Here is a 21,700-nt window from a genome sequence, read left to right as displayed (position 1 = left end):
TGTGGGCATCTGGGGAGTGAGCCAGTAAACAGGAAGTCTCTCTGTCTCTCATTCTTTCAAATATATAAAAGAAATACAAAACTTTAAAAATAAGGAAAACATCAACCTGAAATTAAAAACCTCAATAGCATTTCACAGTACATCTTATGTTATTATTTAGTTTTGAAGTAATTTTCTCATAAATTACAACTAAGTGTAGATAAACATTGAAATTTAATGAACAACTCTGACTTGTGTCTGGATAATAATGTCATATCAATGATAATGTGTGCTATCTACTTAACAAGAAACATGTCTTGTTTGGCAAGCCATCTGCCATCTTGTGCTCCCAGCTTTTTAAAAATGGCAGGTTTTCTTTCTTTCCTCTTAAAAGATCTATTCGTTTATTTGAAAGGTAGAGTTAGAGACTCTTCCATCTGCTGGTTCACTTCCACAATGGCTCCAAAAGCCAAGACTGGGCCAGGATGAATCTAGGACAGGAGCTTCTTTTAGGTTTCCCATATGGGTGCAGGGCGCAAGCACCTGTTCTATTTCCTGTTGCTTTTCCCTGGCCATTAGCATGGAGCTGGATTGGAAGTCAGGACTTGAACTGGTGCCCATAAGAGATGCCTGCTGTATAGGTGGTACAGTGCCAATCCTCAAGTGGCAGTTTGGATATTTATTGCTGCCTGAAGTCTCTGTTAGTAACAAGGAAGAATGTGAGACATCTGAAGCACAAATAGAGCTGGAAGTCCTTAAGAATGGTGGTAGCATTTACATGGCCACAGCACTATTAGCACACGTCTTTATGGAGCGAATTCTAAAAATAAAGCAGGTTGTTTCATGTATTTGGATTAAAAAATAGAACAGTTGGCAAGGTTCGTCAGCAAGTTTCAAGTTCATAATGCCCTCAGAATCATAGTTTGTCAGCTACAGAATTAGAGAGATTTCTTGGAAGCAGAGAGCATCTTTGTAGTATTCCTGGGTACTGTTGTACAATAAATAGTTACTTGCACTGGAATGAATACCAAGGCAGATGTTTGACTGAATCCTTGATGTTCTTTAATCATGTATCTTGGAATTCTGTACCATATATTTCCATCAGGCTGGCCCTCACTGCCATGAATAAATTTGAAGAAGCAGTTACAAGTTACCAAAAGGCATTAGATCTTGACCCTGAAAATGATTCCTATAAGTCAAATCTGAAAATAGCAGAACAGAAGTTGAGAGAAGTGTCCAGTCCTGTAAGTTGTTAATGCCAAATGAGTGAGGCATTTTTAAAGCATTTATCATTTATTATAATTAAAAGGAAATGGTTTGCCGGATTCTCAGATATAATTCTTTTACAGACAGGAACTGGATTGAGCTTTGACATGGCTAGCCTGATAAATAATCCAGCTTTCATTAGTATGGTGAGTGTACTTTTCATTCTGTTCTACTCCCTTTGTGTTGCCTAGAGCTATTACTTCCAAAAGTTTTGGAAACAAGTCAAGAAGGTTTGGTGGTGGAGACAGTGGTTGGTAGAGTGTAGATACCAGGCTATGGCAAAGGTCCCTCACCTTTCCCTGTACCTCCATGGGAAGGTGCTGTACCAACTACAGGAAGGCCAAATTGTATACAAAATCTGTGTACATACAAAGAAGTTCATTCTCCCTGGAGAGAAAACCATTTTTTTCACAGATTGGCATAGGGATCACCAAAATTTCGCATGCATAAAATCCACCTGCAGGTGATCCTAGCAGATCAATTACAGTTAAGATCTCAGGATTTTGGCTGTAGTTGTTCCCTAAGTGTGCGTCCTGGTTTTGTCTGCCTGATTTTATATCTTAGAGTTTAACTCTCAATATATGAGTTCATATAATTCTCAATATTCGGGGGACTTTACAAAGTTTATGGAAAAATGGAATTAAAAGATAACTGTTTTGGTACAAAAATTTTTGGAATCCCAAGTATTTTTTTTTAAGATTTATTTATTTTTATTACAAAGTCAGATATACAGAGAGGAGGATCTTCCGTCCGATGATTCACTCCACAAGTGAGCGCAATGGCCCATGCTATGCTGATCCGAAGCCAGGATCTAGGAACCTCTTCCAGGTCTCCCACACGGGTGCAGGGTCCCAAAGCCTTGGGCCGTCCTCGACTGCTTTCCCAGGCCACAAGCAGGGAGCTGGATGGGAAGTGGAGCTGCCGGGATTAGAACCGGCGCCCATATGGGATCTCAGCTTGTTCAAGGCGAGGATTTTAGCCAGTAGACCACGCCGCTGGGCCCGAAGTATTGTTTTTTAAAACAAGAGTCATTTTCCACAAACTTTTGGCTCATCCTTTGTGAAGCACTCGGTTCTTCAAGCTGACAAAAGGATTTATGGACCTTTTGAAGTTACTCACGCTGCATGGTGCCTTTGCTTGAGTGGATCTAGGATGTAGCCCTGGCCCGCAAGGCTCCTTGAGTGGCTGTATGCGTGGGGGGAGAGCCATATTACCATTTGCTGTGCATGTTGAAGGCAGAATTCAGTGCCTTTTCCACTGTTGTTTTCTTCGAGAAATGCCTTGCTTCCATTAAAGTTTCAACTGAATTGAAATGCACAGATGACTCATTCCAAGTGAGACCGGGTCTTTTGAGGAACTGGTAGGTTTCTTCCACCCCATCAAATTTTAGTCAGCTTTCCACCTACGTAGTGCTTGAACATCTCTTTGTTACTGACTATGACATTTTTCAAACATGGCTACTCATTTCCAGGACCCAATTTATGCCTCTGTAACACAGTGTAAAAAGAGAATTCTTTGAAGTTCAGGCATGTTACTGTGGCTTAGGTTCTGTAGAGCCGTGTGCCAAGTTCAGGTGTGTGAGCACCATGTAGGAGCTGCAGAGGCAGGGGTTTAAAAGCGTATTTTGTTACTCTTCAACAGGCTGACCGAGATTATCAGTGGGGTTGGACAGAGCTGCATGTGTGAAGGAAGCAGAGAGGCCTGCCATTGTGTCCAACCTGCTGCCAAAGGCTTTCCCGTCCACTCAGAGTCCCAAGGGGCACAGTCTCATCTTTAAAGCATACTCTTTTGGAGAGGATCCTCAGAATGATAGATTATTTAAACATGCTCTAAAGTTTCTAGTTGGTTTTTTTTTTTTTTTTTGGCTTGACTTGATCAGCAGTAGTAAGCAAGCTATTGTCAATATCCTTATAGTGCTGTCAGTAATCTTTATTTGCATTTTTGAGATTTATTTATTTATTTACAACTACAGAGTGGAGAGGAGAGGGTGGAGACAGAGAGAGAGCGAGATCTGCTGGGTCCAGGAGCCTCATCTGGATCTGCCTTGTAGGTGGCAGGGGTCCAGGTATCTAGGCCAGCATCTACTGCTTTCTCAGGTGTACTAGCAGGGAGCTGTATTAGAAGTGGAGCAAGAAGCCTGGATACGACCTGGTGCTCGAATGGGATGCTGGTGTGCCTGGTGGCAACTTCACATGTGGTGCCACAACATTTGTACCTGCAATGATTTTTTTTTTAATGCTACCTTTTCTACTACCTTCCTTTTTTTTTATTTAAAAACATTCCAATCAACTTAATAAGCACAGTATTCTAGTACACATATATATGAGTTAGCTTTCATTCCTCTACTTAAAAAAAACTTCATTAAAGATTCCTAAATATTAACTGCTTTTACTGGAAGATGCTGTTTCCATTCCAGGCAGCAAGTTTAATGCAAAATCCTCAAGTTCAACAACTGTAAGTATATAGAAAGATTTTTAATTGCACTTTTCCTCCTTTCATTTGCTGGACCTTATCTGAGAACAGCAGCTCAAAATTGATGAAATTTCCCAAAGGCCACTCTGTTAAAACTGAAAAACCACACATATGTGATGTTACGTCTTGCATGATGAGGGCATGCCTGCATTGAAGACTTTTCCTTGGCTTATTCTGCTTGTTCACAATGGAACTTCAGCACTGAGTCTCTCCCATACCCTAGGATGTCGGGAATGATGACAAACGCCATTGGGGGACCTGCTGCCGGGGTCGGGGGCCTCACTGACCTGTCTAGCCTCATCCAAGCGTAAGTGTTGTATTTCTGCAAGGTGAGGGGCTAGGGTTTTCTTTTCAAATCTGCACCTGTTATTGTTAATAGCATTGGCCACCTTAACGTCAGAAAGAATCTCAAAACCTGGAATCATTTTTCATACTAACAGGCAGGAATTCAGAAGGCCCAGCTGGGTGGTCTGGTCAGCTCTGCCTCTTCAGAAGAGCTATCATGGGCGTTTCACATGCTTTTTTAGGCTCCAAATATGAGAAGAGTTCTCCTTTTGTTTAAAAAATTTTTATTTTGGTGTTAGTAAGGCAGGTGAGGGACAGATATTAGTGGCAAAAGAGTATCAATAACATACAGTAGCTGGAGAACTGAAGTGCAGGCTTGTGACTTACTAAGGGTTTCAGGACAGCCATGGCTAAACATTCTTTTGATTTGCAGCATAATATTTTGCTATTTGTTTTTGTCAATGTGACATTAGGTTCCAAAGTTTCTTAGGAGGGGGTTATGAATACTGTTATCTTTATTTGAAAGGTAAGGAAGTGAGAGCGAGCTCTTCTATTCACTGTTTAGCTTCCCACAGTGAACCAAGCTGAAGCCAGGAGCCAGGACTCCGCTCAGGTCTTCACCTAGGGCCAGGAACATGGGCACCTGGGCCAGCTTCTGCCTTAGCAGGTGTACCACCAAACAGCTGGATTGGCCACATCGCCTGTCCTAGTCATCTGGTACTTTTGAAGGAATGGAAAGAAGCAATAGAAACAATGAGACAGGTTATGTCCAAACATATTTTGATCACTTATATAAAGCATTGTTTTTCAAAAAACTTGTTTTCTAAGAAAAATTTCTTCAGCAGACCTACCAGCTCAGATATAGATGAAAGCAAAATATCTACTTAAAAATACCTGTTAATTTAGGTGAAAATATATTTTTATTTCTTTATTAATTGCATTTTATTTATATAAAGTGAATAATTTCCCATAATTTATGACACAGGATTAGAAGCAGGGAGTTCCTCTTTCTGCTGTCTCTGTCTCCTTTGTTCCCTCTAATTATTACAATGTCATACTTTCTTTTTGCTTCACAATCCTACACTTAGCACTCTAATCGATAAAATTATCCAGGCACAGTAAGTAGAAGAAAAAAGAGGAAATCCTACTATGACTCACTAGCATAGACATGGGCCATGAGTAATCACATATTGCTCATAAGGATTACAACAAATACATATATTTTTAAAAGATTTATTTTTATTGGAAAGTCAGATATATAGAGAGGAAGATCTTCTATCCGCTGACTCAACTCCCCAAACAGCTGCAATGGCCGCAGCTGTGCTGATCTGAAGGCAGGAGCCAGGAGCTCCCAAGGCTTTGGGCCGTCCTTGACTGCTTTCCCAGGCCACAAGCAGGGAGCTGGATGGGAAGCGGGGCTGCCGAGACACACAAACCGTTGCCCATATGGGATCCTGGTGCTTGCAAGGTGATGACTTTAGCTTCTAGACTACCGCACTGGACCCAGAAATCAATTTTATCCAAACCTTTTCAGTGCCTATGATAACTAGAGGAACCTCTTACATTTTCTTATTACTTGATTGTATTATCTTTATTTCCACCCAGATTTCTTGAGATACTTTGTTTATATCCGATGCTGTATTGTTGGCATTTTTTAAAGGCACACGAGCTATTTTCTGCTTGTGAGTGATCATGATCGTATAATAACTTAAAATACTGCAACTGAGTGATCTTTAGAGACACAATTATAGTGATGTCGCACACTTGCATTTGTGGTCCTAAAGTCAGGAAAATGTGTTCAATTTTTTCTTTTTTCCTTTTAAAGAATCAGTTATGGGGCCCGGCGCGGTGGCACAAGTGGTTAAGGTCCTCACCTTGCACACCCAGGATCCCATATGGGCGCCGGTTCTATCCCGGCGGCCCCGCTTCCCTTCCAGCTCCCTGCCTGTGGCCCGGGAAAGCAGTCGAGGACGGCCCAAAGCTTTGGGACCCTGCACCCGTGTGGGAGACCCGGAAGAGGCTCCTGGCTTCGGACTGGCGTAGTATCGGCCGTTGCGCTCACTTGGGGAGTGAATCATCGGACGGAAGATCTTCCTCTCTGTCTCTCCTCTCTGCATATCCGCCTTTCCAATAAAAATAATAAAAATAAATCTTAAAAAAAAAAAAGAATCAGTTATGTAAGGCCCTGTAGACATCCCATAGTAGTCAGACTTGGCTGTAAGAACATTGTATCAGAGCATACAGAAGAAAAGCAAACATTTCGTAGCCCTTTGCTTGTTTGTGATGAAACAGAGGTGTAGACGTCTTGCATTTCAGGCACTCCTGCTTTAGCTTGGGGGTTGTTTCTTCACTTGATCTTAGGCAAACATGTCAGAAGTCACGGGTGCCTTGTCATCCAGGATGCTGCACTGTAAAAATGTTGAACATCGAAGCACTGGCTGGCTGGCAGCTTAAAGTCATGGTTCCACGAGTTGTCTTTATAGGAGAAGTTCACCGTGGGCATTCCCCACATCTCTTGAAGTTCTTTTGGCATGCATGTTGTGTGAGTGGCAAGGCCCTGATCCCTCCCCGCTCTGCCTTCTGACTGTAGGGGACAGCAGTTCGCTCAGCAGATACAGCAGCAGAACCCTGAGCTCATCGAGCAGCTGAGGAATCACATCCGGAGCCGATCCTTCAGCAGCAGCGCCGAGGAACACTCCTGATCCCACGGCGGCCCGAGATCCATCTGTACATAGCGCTCTGCCCCTCAAGCACCGTATCTGATGTTTGAAAACCAAGGAGGGGAGCCTCTTGTGTATATTCTTAAAGAAGAAATCTGTTCAGATGATAGATTTATCACAAAACACACCTGAACATCACATGACTCCTTTGGAAATGAATCAATCCCCTGGAGTCCTGGGACGAGGTTCCATTTCCAAACCTGTACCACCATCATGTGTGTATATGAGACTTAACAGCAGAGTGTATTCATTGGACAGTGGGGCTGTTTGTTGGTGAATTCCACTGCTCCGAATTCCATTAAGTGGATTTATTATTTTTTTTTTTGAGGGGAGATTACTAAGGGAAATATTTCCCACTGGTTCGGAAGAAATATCTGCTACTGAGCAGCAGTTCAGAAAAGCAGACTCTTACTATTTAGCTCTGAGAAGGAAGATCAGTGGAAAAGATTTATCCTAGGTTCCAGGGTTTTTAAATGCTATTGATTCTGATGAGTGACAAGGTATCTATTTGCTGGTAGAGCAGTTATTGGGTGGAAGGGCTATTGTAGCAAGAAAGATAAAAATCCAGAGAATGTGAATGTATAGAAAGTGAAGGTGGAATGTTCAGGTTGTCTGCATGGCTCCAAAAGTGACAACACTCACAAGGCCAGCTACGCTAAGTACATAATAAAAATACATTTAGAAATCTGTAATGGGACTGGTTTCATCAGGGCTAAAACTCTTAATTCCCCTGGTGGTGACTTTATCTTGGAAATGATCAAATTCTCATCTATCTGTATTCAAATGAGCCACAGCCCTGGCTCCAATAATTTTATAAGTGGGATTCAATTATGTGTCCATAAACATTTTTTTTTTTTAACTAAGGATCACCATAAGCTCTTATCACTAACTTTGCTTGTTTATTCAGTTCTGTTAGATTTGGCTTGGCATTATCAGTCTTAAGTTTAATCTAAAATCATTTAAACAGGAGATAACATATTTTATCATGCACTGGATGTCAACTGGTTAGAGAGAAATTGCATTAAGTGTTAATGGCTCTAACTAGTGATGGCTGATCCGGTTCTAATTCCAAATGGAATTTTCTTTTTGTTTATTAATCATGAAATTGGTGAAATGAGGCTAATGTAATCATTTCACGAATGTAAGAGAAAACTGAAAAAGAAAGTGGTATAACATTAAATCAGTAAGTGGATGATCGGGACCGACTAGAACTGTTCTTGTTAGACTCCAGTTAGTCAGCTTTTTTTCCCCCTCCCTTTTGTGAGATTACATGAAAGGTTTAAAAGTTCACTGCAAAATTCACCTGAGGAATTTAAAATGCAGATTCAGGACCAGACCTTCACTTCTGCCTTAGTAAGCCCCATCAAGAAGCCTCAGGATTGCCATTTTAAATAGTGCAATTGGAAGCTCTGGTGCAGGTCCACGGACACCAACTTAGAGCAATGCGAGGTTGCAATTGGCTTTGCAGTTTGGCTATCTAATGCCTAAGCACTTGGCTTCAGGGTACAACGAGACCTAAATGACCCTACGAGGTTGACCAGCAAAGAGCAGGACTTAAACCTTAGTACCTTTGAAATTAAAAACTATATTCCACCACAGCCATCTTAGTGTTTCATAAAGTTATACTCAACTCCTAGTGTTTTAAGTGTTAGAAGGAATGATGAACTAATCATATGCAAGTTATGACTGTAATCAAAAAGCAAAAACGATTCTTAATTTTCTTACGCAGTGTTGCTCAAGTTCAGATCAGGAAGCATAACTCTCTTGAGTGCGTTAGAAATGCTTTCTGATGAACAACACAGAGAGTAAGACCTGCAGAATAAGTCTCTAGCTGCCTGCAGGAGAGAGCGGAGCTGTGAATGAACAGATCAGAAGTGACAGAGGAGTGTACTGCAAGAGGAACACCACGCACTGTGGACAGTCGCTCCAAAAAGTGGAAAAAGAGGACACAGCTCCCCCCTCCAAGGTGACCAGTGCTAGCATGATATGAAATCAGATAAAGGCTTTCAAAATAATGGCTCCTGTGCTAAAATCTGTAGTTACAGTAGCCAGTTTTTATATAGATGGGAACTGATACATTTCTTTTAGTGACTTGCTGAATTTCATTGATAATTGACCCTGTGTAACAAATTCAGTGTAGTTGCTCTCTGTCCATCTCCCTGGATTTCCATTTCATTTGAGGCATTTTTGTTCTTCATTTGCTTTCATCATTTCTTAGTAATTGCATTGCAAGCTATTTCTTGAAAGAAAGCTGTGTATAGTTGGATTGTGCTAACTGTTCTTAAAATTATAGGAAAAGACCAAAATGTAATTGCTGTTTAACTACAGAAATAAGAAGGCATTATTGCCAATCTTTATATCCATTCCTCCTAGGGATACTTGTCCCCCATTATTCACGTTTCATTGTGGTAGCTGCAGCTGTTGCGATGTCATGCTAAAACTGAACATGTCCTTTACTGTACCAAATTGTTCATCTAATTTTATAAGAAGTTTAATCAAATCTTTTCTAAGATGGCATTATCTAACCACTTAAGTATGAATGATATGCATTTAGGTTATTGCCTATAAACTGAAGAGAATTTAATTAAATCAAAGTATGTGTACTATTATATACGTTTGCTCTCTGATTTCAAACCGAAGGTTCAGTCATGAGAAGATGTTTGACAAAAATGGCAATAGTGCAGTGGTGATAAGGTCTTATTTATTATCTGATCAACCTTTATCAGTTTGAAAGACAGACAGACAGACTTCAGATTAACACTGCTTGTACTTCATTTTGCACATATTTCGTTAACTATTACTCAAATGTGAGGGCAACCCTTCTGAATATAGCTTTCATTCTGAACCAGTCTGTCATGGCAATAAATAATTATGCACTTAAGAAAAAGCATTTTGTGTTTGACTTGATGGCACTTGTACACTTAAGAAATCATATACACATTCTGAAAGTTTTAACTTACCAAGACAGGACAGCTTTTATCTAACAGCATAATCTTGTGTTTTCTTGACAAAATATTGAAACTTGTTATATTTATGTTGCAAAGTTGACAACAGCTAACTTTCCCATTGTTTTGTTCATGGCAAAGTAAATCAATGCAATTAAACAGAAAGAAAGTTATATAACATTAACACATGATTTGAATTTTACAATAAAATATCAGATGCTGGGAGGCCTTCAAATATGTTTTATGAAAATAAATGCCTATTTTTCAATGAGAAAAAAAAAAAACATGAGGTTTTTGGCTTTGAATTGAAAAATTAGTAGGCTTCTCAGTTGAAGGTTAATTGAATATTTGACAGCCTAATAGAGAAAACCAATTCTTATCTGTTGTTCAGGACCTTAAAGTTATATGAGTATGAAACCTATACATACCAACTCAATGATTTTGAAAATAACCAGCAAAGCTCATATTGTGTTAGCTAAGATTAAGGAGGACCAGCCCAATTGAAAACAAATCTCATTTGTTGGCTAAGGAGCTAGGGGAAAAACATACTTGGAATCACCTAATTCTAAATAAAGTGCTTTGAGAATGCTAGCGTTGTAAGGAACAACTGTGTCTTCTCCACTGATGGCAGCAAACTGGCTCACAGGCTGAATCCAATCAATCACGTGGTTCTGTAAACACTGCTGCACTTTGGTGCCCACTGGTTGCTCTTGTGCTACAATTGCAGACTTTAGGCTCTGAGACAGAAACCACAATGACCTGCAGAGCTCTGAGGATAGTTAGTGTCTTGTTTTCTACATAAGAAGTTTGCCGACTGCTATACTACAGATGAAGGACAATGGCCTCAAATATATTGCTTCTGCAGTCTCAAGAACATCTAGTGAAACAGATTATGTGTAAAACATATACAAATGTTGATTGAGAATATAACTCACAAGAGTGAATCAGCAGATCTGTTCAAAACGGATATTTAATATACTGTCCTACACAAAAGAAATTTAAATGATATATGCTTACGCTGCCTGATGACCTCATTATTTTACAAAGGTAACAAAAACACAGAAACAAAGGAAACATCTACCACTGGAAATGTTCTTCAGCTTTCCACTTTAATGGCCGAAGATACCACACAGACTTGTGCAATGTCATCGTATTCGTATGTTCTCTTTAGGAATGTATCTGTTAGTCTCAGGCCGGAGACACTCTGTTGAGAGAAACACAAGGGCCTCAGTTTTGAGAAGATACGGCTATCACAAACGACTCTAGGTTCACCAGCCCCCAAGGATTGACGATTTTGCCAAGGACCTACCTGCAGTCCCTGTACAGAGGAGAGCAGAGTGAGGGCGAGGCAGAGGGAGGAGCTCGGATGCAGCTTCCCCAGCTGTCTTCCTGAAATACCACACCAGTGGATTGAACTGGTATTGCACATGTCCAAAACCAGATCCATAGTCCTTTCACTGCTGGGGGAAATCAGAAAAACAGGCTAAATCTTGTTCATTTCACAGAGAGATACTGCAGTATGTTTTCCACTAAGGTGATTAAATTTGCTTCTTGGATGCCAGGAGAATAAAAACCAAGAAGTGAACTGAAAAGTTATTGTATTGTTTCTATGTCACTTAAGATGGCATCTACAGGCCTGGAGGTTGGCCTCTTGATGCTGATCTAAGAGCTTGTACATTTTTATGGGAGACTTGAGCCATTTCTGTCTAATTTTGTTGCCCTGTATTCTTACTCTGACAGGATTTTTGATAATTAATCCATGTTCCTTGACCATGCAGATAGCTAAGAAAATGACTCAAGATTCAAAGAGTAGACAGTACTTGGGTTTGCTCACTGTATCGCCATTTTAAATTACTTTCTGCTTATTGCTGATCTCAACAGTGTAGCTTAAACATGTTAGGAATTTTGGGGCTGGCAAGATGGTTCAATTGGCTGATCATACCAAATTGGCACTGGTTTGTCTTCTGGATATTCCACTTCTCAACCAGCTCCTCCTATTAAGGCCTCGGAAAGCAGAGGAGGATGGTTCAAAGCTCGTGGGAGACCAGGAAGAAGCCCATGGCTCTTGGCTTTGGATTGGCTCAGATCCGGCCTTTGCAGTCATTTGGGGAGTGAACCAGCAGATGGAAGATCTTTCTGCCCCTCCTCTGTGTAGATCTATTTTTCCCATACACATAAGTAAATCTTATAAAAAGGAACTTTAATGGAAGTATGCACATTTTACAAATACCATAAGAGATGGAGATCGGTATTGGGGGTGGCAGGGAGCACACTTTCACACCCTTGTTCACTCTCAAAGCTGGAAATGGAGTTCTCACTCCAGGGCTCCCACATGGTGGCAGGGTCCCAATCACTTGAGCTATCAGCACTGCCTCTTAGGTCTGTGTTAGCAACAGGGTGGAGTCAGTGCTGCAGCTCAGAATCAAACTCAAGGTACTATGAAAGTTAAATAATTACCCCCTTCCCTTAAAAAATAATCAAAAGGTTGACAATAAAATTGGGCTGATTTGACACTATTCCTGTCTGTTTTTCCCTCCTTCATTCTTGGCTCCCTATTTTATTTTAAAATGCAAGAAGTATAAACATAAACATAGACTATAAACCCAATCCCTGGTTTCACTTTCTGGCACTTATCTTGTCCGGCTTTTTGAGCTTGAAAAATGTTATTTAACCTCCATTAGGTATTTTTATTTTCCTTGCATGAAAGATGAAACCCAGGCCATAGAGTGTAATATAAAAATGAAATACAGAAAAATGCCCAGTACAGTAATGGCCTCACAGATGTGTAATATGCCTGGGTGGGCATTTGGCACAGCAGTCAGTGATGCTTCTTGGGACACCCTCACCCATACTGGATCCCTTGGGATATCCTCACCCATATAGAATCCCTTGTGACACCCTCACCAATACTGGATCCCTTGGGACACCTGCATCCATGCTGGATCCTTTGGGACACCCGCATCCATACTGGATCCCAACTCCAGTCTCCTACTACTTGAGGCAGCAGCTGTTGGCTCAGCTGCTGGGCTGCCTGCCATCCATTTGGTAGACCTGCCTGGCAACCCCAGATCTTGGTTTCTGCCTCTTCCAGTCCTAGTGGCGCTGAGTATTTTGGGAGTCAACCACCAGATGGAAAAAAAAATTTCTGTCTTTGTTCTTAAACAAACAAGTAAATAAGACTTTTTTAAAAAGAAAATGGCAAGTTCAGCTTGGTATAGAAAATTAAGAAATCTATATTTTTTTTCATCATGACATTTTCCATGAACTTTCTAAAGCCCCACTGTATTCAAGATCAAAATCAGAGAAACTTTTGTGTGAAGAGGAAACCAAAAAGGAGACGTTCAAAACATTTCTTCCCTAGTTACATAAGGAAGCAATGACATCTACCCATAAAAACTAGCATTACCTGCAGTTTGTTATTTTACAGGTGATGTGAAAAGGTTCTTCTAGGTTGACAGTATCTGGGATTGCTTCCAAAGACAACCTCACATCCCCGTAGCCTGGAGCCTGGGAGAATCAGAAACATGGATAACATGCATCTATGAAAAATCTTCCACTTTTGGTGACTGTAATGTCTCCAAGCTCTTGTTCTGTGAAAATATTTCTCATTCTTTGTACGGTTTCCTTACTCTGCTTTCACAGTCACTATGTATGGACCAGCCTTGCTGGCTTGTTTTGTCTGGGTTAGAACTGTTACATGTTCATACAGTTAACATAAAGCTTAGAGGTAAGTAATTAGCGAAGGTGCTTATGTTAAAAGGATGCTCTCCAGAAATAATACAGCATCTACATCTCTAAGTAGGTAAAACAGGCAGAGGGAGGGCACTGGCATGAGCCAGGCAGAAACTCGTGTTTTTTTCACAAAATACATGGGCAAGAAGAGACTACAGACACATCAAGGCTTACAACATGTCATGTGGGGATGGCAATTTATTGCTGCATATTAAAGTAGGCCCAGCTGTGACAGAGATGATTATTGGCCATCATCTTTTTTTTTTTTTTTCCATTTTGTTACTTTGAATGGTAAAAGTAAAGCAAATTTTAGAATATGGGAGGACAGGGAATCTGACATAATGAGAGAATCTGCTAGAAATTTTTATTAGTACAAAAAAATACAATTAGCTGGAAGGTATCCCTACTATCTGAAGAAACTGGGTATCTAACTACTGCTCATAATTCAGATTAGGCTCACTTCATGAATTTTAGATACCTCTGATTTCTAACAACTTACTTACAAAAGATATAATCTGAGTAGGAGAATGTAATAAGCTTAACAGGTTCAAGAAAACTTTAATGACTCCTTTGCCAGGTGAATAGTGAACATAAATGACAAAGGAGGGAACAAACGACAAGCAGTTAGTTTAATTAAAGTTAAATTAACGTATGACCATTTTTCGTTCACCTGGGACATCAGTGAAACCATCAGTCTCTCTTACTCCTGCACTGTGAACGTTTTCACACTGTTCTCACTGCTTGTGGCAGACACGCCCGCTCACCCTGAAAGCCCCCAGACTCACCATTCTTTGAAGCTGGCTGGTCTGTAGCCTTCCCCGCTCACCTAGATTGGTTTTCCACACTATATCCAGTTTTCCTATTACGGTTACTCCCTTGATGATGCCCGCTTTTTCTGCAAATTCCTTTTTGGGCTTTAGGCAGTACAAGTACTGGCGTGTGTCCATTGGCTGCAAATATGCTCTTGACCCAAACGTGGATACACTGACAGGGTAGAAAGAGAGAGATGTGGAGAACGCTCTCCAAGATATTTTCAAGATAAAACATGGCTGTGATTGCCCCTTTTGGACAGTAACTGGATGAATTACCTTGTGAAGATCCAGAAAACATGGAAGGGAACTTACAGGGGGGAATTTAGTGTAAAAAATCTTGAGATTTTTTAAAAACTAGGATACTACCTCACATTAGACATATATTCATTAATTGAAAGAACAATAGAAATTGGAACCTGAAGTTTTCTGTTCATTTATTCTAAAATAATTAGGAAAAATAGGTGAGAATTACAAAGAGCCATATCACTTTAAGCTAGGTAATCACTTTCAAAACAAATGACAAGATTTGGAGAAACAATGAAAACCCGTTTTTCTCAGCAGGCATGAAGGAGGCTATGATTTTTTTATTTGTCGTTTCCAAACAACATACGAGTAAACTATCAATCTTGATGGAAGCAGCCAGGTGGTTTCCCCAGCTAGAACTTCCTTAGTTAGGTTAACATCAACACAAAGTTTATCCCTCTTCTAAGTTTGCCAAGGGAAAAATCCCCTCAACTTAAATCATTATTTCTGATGCATATACCTTTTGATGCTGACAGAGTATTTCTTTCCAATTCACACTCACCTCCTTCTCATTCACTCATTTCACTGTTTCCACACCTGAGCTTTCACTCGCAGAATAACAATGATGGGTTTACCTCATTAAATTATGACAATTCAACGACCAACTGCTTTGAACAAGCAATATAGAGGGCTAGATTTTTGTTTTGTTTTGTTTTTCAATGTGGAGCAAGGGATGAGCAGGACGAGCAAACGAGAATGAGGGAAGTGTGACAATTCTGTGTAAGATAGTAGGCACATGTCAGTGTGTATTTGCCCCATCTTCAAAATGCGCCATGTAAACAGGGAATCCTGATGAGCAGGGGCTCTGGGACAGAAAGCAATACTGCTTCATCAACTAGTTCAAGGTGCCACCTTAATGCATATGCAGTAATTTTAATTTCTGATAAATTTTTCTGTGAACCTAAAGCATTTCCTTTAAACAGCCCATTAATGAAAAGCAAAACAGAAACAAAGGGTAATGAAATGTTAGGGAAATAAGCACCTTTAAAAATAAGATCAAGCATTCTATGAGTGTATTTACCATTCTCCAGCCTGGTCCACCGAATTCAATTCTGTCACATTGTACATTAGAGATGGCTCCAGTGAGACTTTCTCCATAAACATGGGTGAAGTTGTAATATTCTGAATCTGGGCTTCCAGGAACACTTCATCAGTCTGAGGAGATGAAAAAAAAAAAAGACAAAAAAAAAAAGACAAAAACCGACCAAAGTGTGATGGTTTTTAAAATATTTACTTATAAAAGTATCTTATACAATATGAAGAAGCACTATTAACCATAACCGTGATTAGTTCATGCCTGCAAATCAAAGTTATCAAAATTAATGTAAAAAAAAAAAAGGAAGCTTCACCCTAATATAATTAACGGGCAAAGTCAAGTGTTAGTCAACTGACACCTCGTGAAACAATGGATGGGGGATAACTCTATTTTGTGCATCCCAAAATATCTGTTTAACTAAAATTTTATTCACTATGAATGACCCATTTTATAATCTTGTAAGATTTAAATTTAAATTTCTGGGTTTATTTTAAGTGTATACTTAGGGTTAAAAAAGAATATATGAATCACAGCTGCCAATAATACAACTTGTAAATAAACAAAAATGGATCTTGTGGACTTAGTAATAGTTTTGAAACTGATGCCACTCAGCAATATTTAAGTCACTGTGTATCACTTAAACAAATTTTTACAAATATTTTATTCCCCGATCATCTCTTTTTAATGCAAGTTGGCTATTATGTGTGTGTGTAACTGAAGTACAACATATTAACATATATATTTTTTTAAATCTACATAAAAAATGATATACTAAGAGTGTTTAAGAATTAACTTTTCCAAAAGCTTCAGAATATTCTATATTAACAGAAATAACATGTAAACTAAAGCATAACCAAAAAACCTGGTAATTTTATGCTTTTGAGAAACATATAAAAGCCAGGAAAATGGCTACCGTTTGCATAAGTGGAAAGATAATTTAATGCAATATTATCTAAAATACAGCAGATTCTTCAATCTTTGGGCCCTGTGCTCAAGCGTAATGAATTAACAGTTCAGAACAACATACTAGTTAAGAGCATTATTCTGTTGCTTTTTTTTTTTAAAGTAAATATATCCCAACAATCCATTGCTTTTAAAAAATAACCACAGACCCACATTTCAATTTTAAATGCAACTTTCTGCATAACTTTAGGAAGAGCTTAGGTAAAATGAAGGATAAATAAGCAGCATAATGGAAAAATCAAGTTAGTTTGAACAGTTAGTAAAAATCATTTGATCTTGACAAGTTAAGGTAAGAATTTAGCGCTAAAGCAGTTATCATACAGATGATGTGGTACAAGCAAGTGCTGTTTACTTGTAAATAGAAATTTGAAAAATATGATTTTAAGCCAGCTTGGGAAAAACCTGTCTTTTTTTTTTTTCTTTTTCTGCTTATTTTGATCAAAAGGTCATTGCTACCTGATCTGAATTTCAAACTAAAACCACTGTACATTTTTGTGAAAACAAATTTCAACTATACAGTTTCTTCAGAGAACTGAAGGATTATGGGCTATTTCACAGTAAGGTACGGAAAATCTCAAGGCTATTTTAGGTAGGGTTTGTATGACTTAAAAAAAAAATACCTAAAGACAAAATACTAAAACTGAGAGTGTAACTGTTTCAACATGACAGTTTAATCTTTGGTCTAATTTTTTCCCATAGAATAGAATAATGAATAGAATAGCAATGCGAATTATACACTTCACAGGTAATATTCACAACTAACTGTTTTTCCACTATGTTTTTGTAAAGAGAGATTAATTAGGCGGAGTCAAAAAGTGGTTAAGTAGGAAAAGTATACAAATTTATAATAAAAAATCAAATTACCACAGAACTGAGGTCACTCTAATGGAAAAATAAAAAAAAAAAAGAAAAATCAGAGTTAAATGTTAAAGAAAAAGAATAACTTTAAATTAAAATGCATTTGTGCATTCTAAAGATCTACCAATTAAGATAGCATTAGTTAACAAGAAAGTAAACAGGAAATAACACGAAGAAATACGAGAAACCACCTTTCTAACAAGGTAAAACTCTAACGTTGATCCCAGCGGACGAGAGAAGCACACTCCGGCTGCACAGGGCCGGGCACGCTCGGCTGCTTCCCCTGAGTCTGAGTGCCACACACTGTACCTTCTCGTCACGGGTGATAGGTATTTAGAATGATCATGCGCTTTCCTCTACATTTAGAAGAAACACAGTATCACTTCCAGATTTATCTTAATAATGGAATCCTAATTTTTCAGGAACATTGTGAAGTGATCACAGTTCCTTGGCATGCCATTTCAGGCAATGCTGGGACAGACTGCTTCTGGCAGTGGAGTTTATCCTCCTCTTTAGATTTCATCATCTTTTTTTCATAGCTATATTTCTTACAGGCAATTATCCAAGGTGACTTTCTGTATCAAATGTATAGCTGGAAATTTTTTAAAAAAATTCTTTATGTTTACAGAATTACTGCACTGCAGGGAGTGGGCGGAAGTGCCTCACAATGCAGTCATGTCACGTCAGTCTCCTTCCTTAGATTAAGTTTCCCCAGGCTGGTGCTGTGGTGTAGTGGGCCCACGGCAACAGCATCAGAAACGGTTGCCAGTTCAAATCCTCTAGAATGTTCCACTTCTGATCCAGCTCCCTGTTAACTGGGCCAGGTAAAGCAGTGGAGTATGGTGCAAGTCCTTGGGCCCCTGCAACCACATTGGGAGACCTGCAAGAAGCCACTGGCTCCTGGCTTTGGACTGACCCAGTCCTGGCTGTTGTGGCAATCTAGGGAGTGTAACAGTGGATGAAGACCTTTCTTTCTGTAATCCTGCCTTTCAAACAAATATATATGCGTGACTATGACTACATAGTCACACATATATATAAATAAAAGATTTAAGTCCCCTGAGAACTAGGAAAATGCTCAGTGTCTATTTCGTTTTTTTCAGTCTCTGGCATGTGGTTCAGTATCAGGCGGTGGTGACCAAACGTTCGAAACCTTGCTTTTGATCTCATCAAGGGCTTGGGAAAGGTTTCTTATCACAAGACTGTAGTAGAGGTTTCTCTGGGAACATGTTTTCCTTAAGGTGATTCACATACTACTAGCATTATCAGATCAGCAATTGGAGACAAACGTAGGCTAACTGCGGTCACTGAGACACAGGATCACAGCTTAACATACAAAGCATTACACACTAACACGGGTGTCTTTTACTAACTTTTACAGTCTATCTACAAACCCTGCTTAGGGCCAGAAAGAAGCTGCCTCCCGTTTCCTACCGAAGCGTATTTGTTTGCTGGTGGATGATATTGCATTCAGGGACATTAATGATATCTGCTCACTACTGTTTTTTAAGAGATGTTTATGTTCAAAAGGTTAGGACTTCACTACAAATTTTACTTGAAGTTTGCTTGCAAAGATTTAACATTATTTCTATATAGAGTGTTCACTGAAAAAGGCAGCAAACAAAATTATAACTGTGATTATAAAAACAGATTACATATAAATGGATAAGGACTCCAAAAGACAGAGGTTAATGAAAAATAACTTGTTAGTGTGGCGGAGATGCAGGTCTCACTCCTACTTTACAGATCACGTAATTAGTGTTGTATCTGCGGAATAAGCAGCAATTTTAAAATCCATCTGCAAATTACTTTGAATATCATGATAAAACTACTTGACAAGTACTTTAAGGCATTTGTACAGTTCTAACAAAAGAAAAATGAAAGTATCTTAATATGTGCCTCCAAAGAGTCAATTGTAGGAAAAACAAAAAAGCAAAAGCAAAAACCTCACTATGACCTACATGGCCTCAGCTTTCTAAAAAATTTATTCTAAAATAGTTAAGATTATCCCCTCATATTTATAAGAAAGCTTTTCCCTTAAAATTCGAGCCTATCTTTTTCATTAGGAAAAAACAAACAAAAAAAACACTGTCTCCTATGTTAAAACTTATTTCTTAACCCTTTTTTGCCAGACTGATTTCTTGTAAGAAATGTTTGAAGCTGCTCACAAACGCAGCAGCCTAACTGTGGAGTGGATGGATTTCCGAGAAGTGTGCGGAGCTTCATCTGTTAGGTTTTTTCCATGTCAGTACATTAAGGGAGTGCTTCAATTTTCCTTGAAGATTGGTAGTATTTTTAAGGAGCGACAACAATCATGAAGTGGAATTAAATGACAATCAGGTAATGAAAGTGAGTGAGAAGCTTAGCAAAATTAACTTAGAAAAGTGAGAATAAAAAGACATGATTCTTACGTAGGTTGAAAACAGCAGATCAAAACAGATCTACAAGTATTTGCTTCTATTCAAATCTCACAGCCATTCTTTTCCCAGGAATAATCCAATCATACCAATTTACTTCAATAACAGTGAACGCAATCATCAGAATTACATCAAAGTATGTTTGATGTGGCATCCTATCGGAGGGACAATCCTTACTTACCTCTGCATTGTAGAATTTAGTTTTCACATCCAGTGGTTTGAGAACCTGCTCAAATAAAAAAATGCCAGTCAGGAGATTCTTATCATTTAGCAACTGATTTTTATTTGTTTGAAATTATAGGGTTTAAATTTGAAAAAATCAACTTCAAATTTTATTAAACAACCTTCAAATGTACATCAATCCTCTTGTCACTCCTGCCCTGCCAAATCTCTAATGTTTGAAAGGCTTCCACCATTTCTTAATGGAGTGATAATAATATTGGCATTCATTTTAAAACATAATGTTATTCTGAACACATTTTAGTTTTTAATATTAACAGCATGTTTCATAAATACTTTTTTAAAAAGCAACTGAACATTTTTTTCTTTTAAAATGCATGCAAATGAGTAATACAATCAAATAATGGCAAGGTCTTTCCCCCTACTGATAGTACTTTTTCACTTACAGAGTAATTTCACTTAAGGAGAAATGAAAAACAAATCTAATAGTTCTATTCATCTATATTTATAGAATATTCTAATCTGACACACATACAATTGATAAACCAGTGACTTTAATCCATGTTTAATGATCTTTGAAATTATATTTAACATCCCATTTATGGAGTTCCTAAAGGAAGTTTGCTCCACATACCCCAAATTAGGAATTTCTCCTTTAAAATGATCTTTAGAAATTTCATAGAATTTATACTTACTTTCTCCCCCTTTTAATCACTTCTCGGCCTTTTGGCTAACTTCCTGGGTAGTGTGGAATGATGGACTTAATGACTGCTTAAATTAAGGACTATACTATTGTAAATACAGAAGAAATCAGTGAGGGGGGAGAAATTCTGAGGGGGGCAAGGGAAACTGCAGAGCCTTTGGAATTGTATCATAAAATAAAAAATGAAAAAATATATATCATGTGTAATATCCCCCTTTTACAATTCTTGTTTGTTTTATCCAAAGAAAAGCAATTTTTTTGCAAGGATAAAAAATCTAAGTTTCATTAAGGATAATGTCTCTGCTTTTACAAAGTATTTCAGCAAAGTTTGACTTGAGTTTGCTACAACACAGTCATCCCTTAGTATCGACTTGGGATTTGTTCCACAACCAGAGACCGCTACCAAAACCCAAGGATGCTCTAAGCATTCACATAAAATGATACAGTGTCGCATGTAACTTACATGATCCTCTTGTACGTTTTAAATCATTCCCAGATTGCTTATTATATACAAAACAATACAAAATAAATGCTACACAAATAATTGCTATGCTGTACTATAATGTTTAGGGAATGACAACAAAATGAAAAGTCTCTATAATGTTCCATTCAGATGAAAATTTTTTGAATGATTTTCCTTTTCCTTTTCAAAAACTTATTTTAGGTGATGTTTACATAGTAAAAGACACTGAATGTTTTTAAGGCCATGGCTGGTTGAATCCAGGGATACAGAAGTTGCACACGTGAAGGGTTTACTGTAATATGACAAATCCAAAAATACTGAGCACTTTATTTAGATCTTGTTTCCTCCGCAGATAAATAGAATTATCTTTACCTTTCCATTAAAATACAAAGGATTCAAAGTATGTAATGCCATCATATTCAGTACCTGAAATTTGAAGAACTTCCTAAAATACATTTTTTCTCCACCCTGAGTTGTGTAACTCACAGCGCACACCAAGCTGAAACAGAAAGATGTGTTAATGAATCTATTCCTGTTTGCTTACTGGAAATGTTACACACCTGGAT

General features: G+C 38.5%; 2 protein-coding genes across 5 annotated transcripts in view; one reads left to right on the top strand and one right to left on the bottom strand.

Annotated features, from left to right (window-relative positions):
• The window catches only part of SGTB (small glutamine rich tetratricopeptide repeat co-chaperone beta), a 36,626-nt gene extending 27,023 nt beyond the window's left edge, over window positions 1-9,603 (top strand). Inside the window, exons 7-11 of the mRNA XM_040977613.1 lie at window positions 1,085-1,223; window positions 1,329-1,391; window positions 3,662-3,699; window positions 3,941-4,024; window positions 6,593-9,603. Coding sequence (XP_040833547.1) covers window positions 1,085-1,223; window positions 1,329-1,391; window positions 3,662-3,699; window positions 3,941-4,024; window positions 6,593-6,704 — 436 coding nt within the window. The 3' untranslated portion in view covers window positions 6,705-9,603. The remainder of the gene's footprint in view (window positions 1-1,084; window positions 1,224-1,328; window positions 1,392-3,661; window positions 3,700-3,940; window positions 4,025-6,592) is intronic.
• Window positions 9,604-10,619: 1,016 nt separating this feature from the next.
• The window catches only part of TRAPPC13 (trafficking protein particle complex subunit 13), a 34,657-nt gene continuing 23,576 nt past the window's right edge, over window positions 10,620-21,700 (bottom strand). Inside the window, exons 6-13 of one of the 4 annotated variants that reach the window (XM_040977609.1) lie at window positions 21,561-21,633; window positions 19,970-20,014; window positions 17,378-17,395; window positions 15,536-15,669; window positions 14,185-14,383; window positions 13,074-13,174; window positions 10,977-11,127; window positions 10,620-10,871 (exon numbers count right to left, since the gene is read on the bottom strand). In XM_040977609.1, the coding sequence (XP_040833543.1) occupies window positions 10,764-10,871; window positions 10,977-11,127; window positions 13,074-13,174; window positions 14,185-14,383; window positions 15,536-15,669; window positions 17,378-17,395; window positions 19,970-20,014; window positions 21,561-21,633 (829 nt within the window). In that variant the 3' untranslated portion in view covers window positions 10,620-10,763. The remainder of the gene's footprint in view (window positions 10,872-10,976; window positions 11,128-13,073; window positions 13,175-14,184; window positions 14,384-15,535; window positions 15,670-17,377; window positions 17,396-19,969; window positions 20,015-21,560; window positions 21,634-21,700) is intronic. The other 3 variants (XM_040977610.1, XM_040977611.1, XM_040977612.1) reach the window with 3 other exon arrangements.

Source organism: Ochotona curzoniae, unplaced genomic scaffold (genome assembly GCF_017591425.1).
Source record: "Ochotona curzoniae isolate NIBS_2020 unplaced genomic scaffold, NIBS_Ocur_1.0 contig_2754, whole genome shotgun sequence".
NCBI classification, from domain to species: domain Eukaryota; kingdom Metazoa; phylum Chordata; class Mammalia; order Lagomorpha; family Ochotonidae; genus Ochotona; species Ochotona curzoniae.
This window is presented reverse-complemented; position numbering and strand designations above follow the sequence as displayed.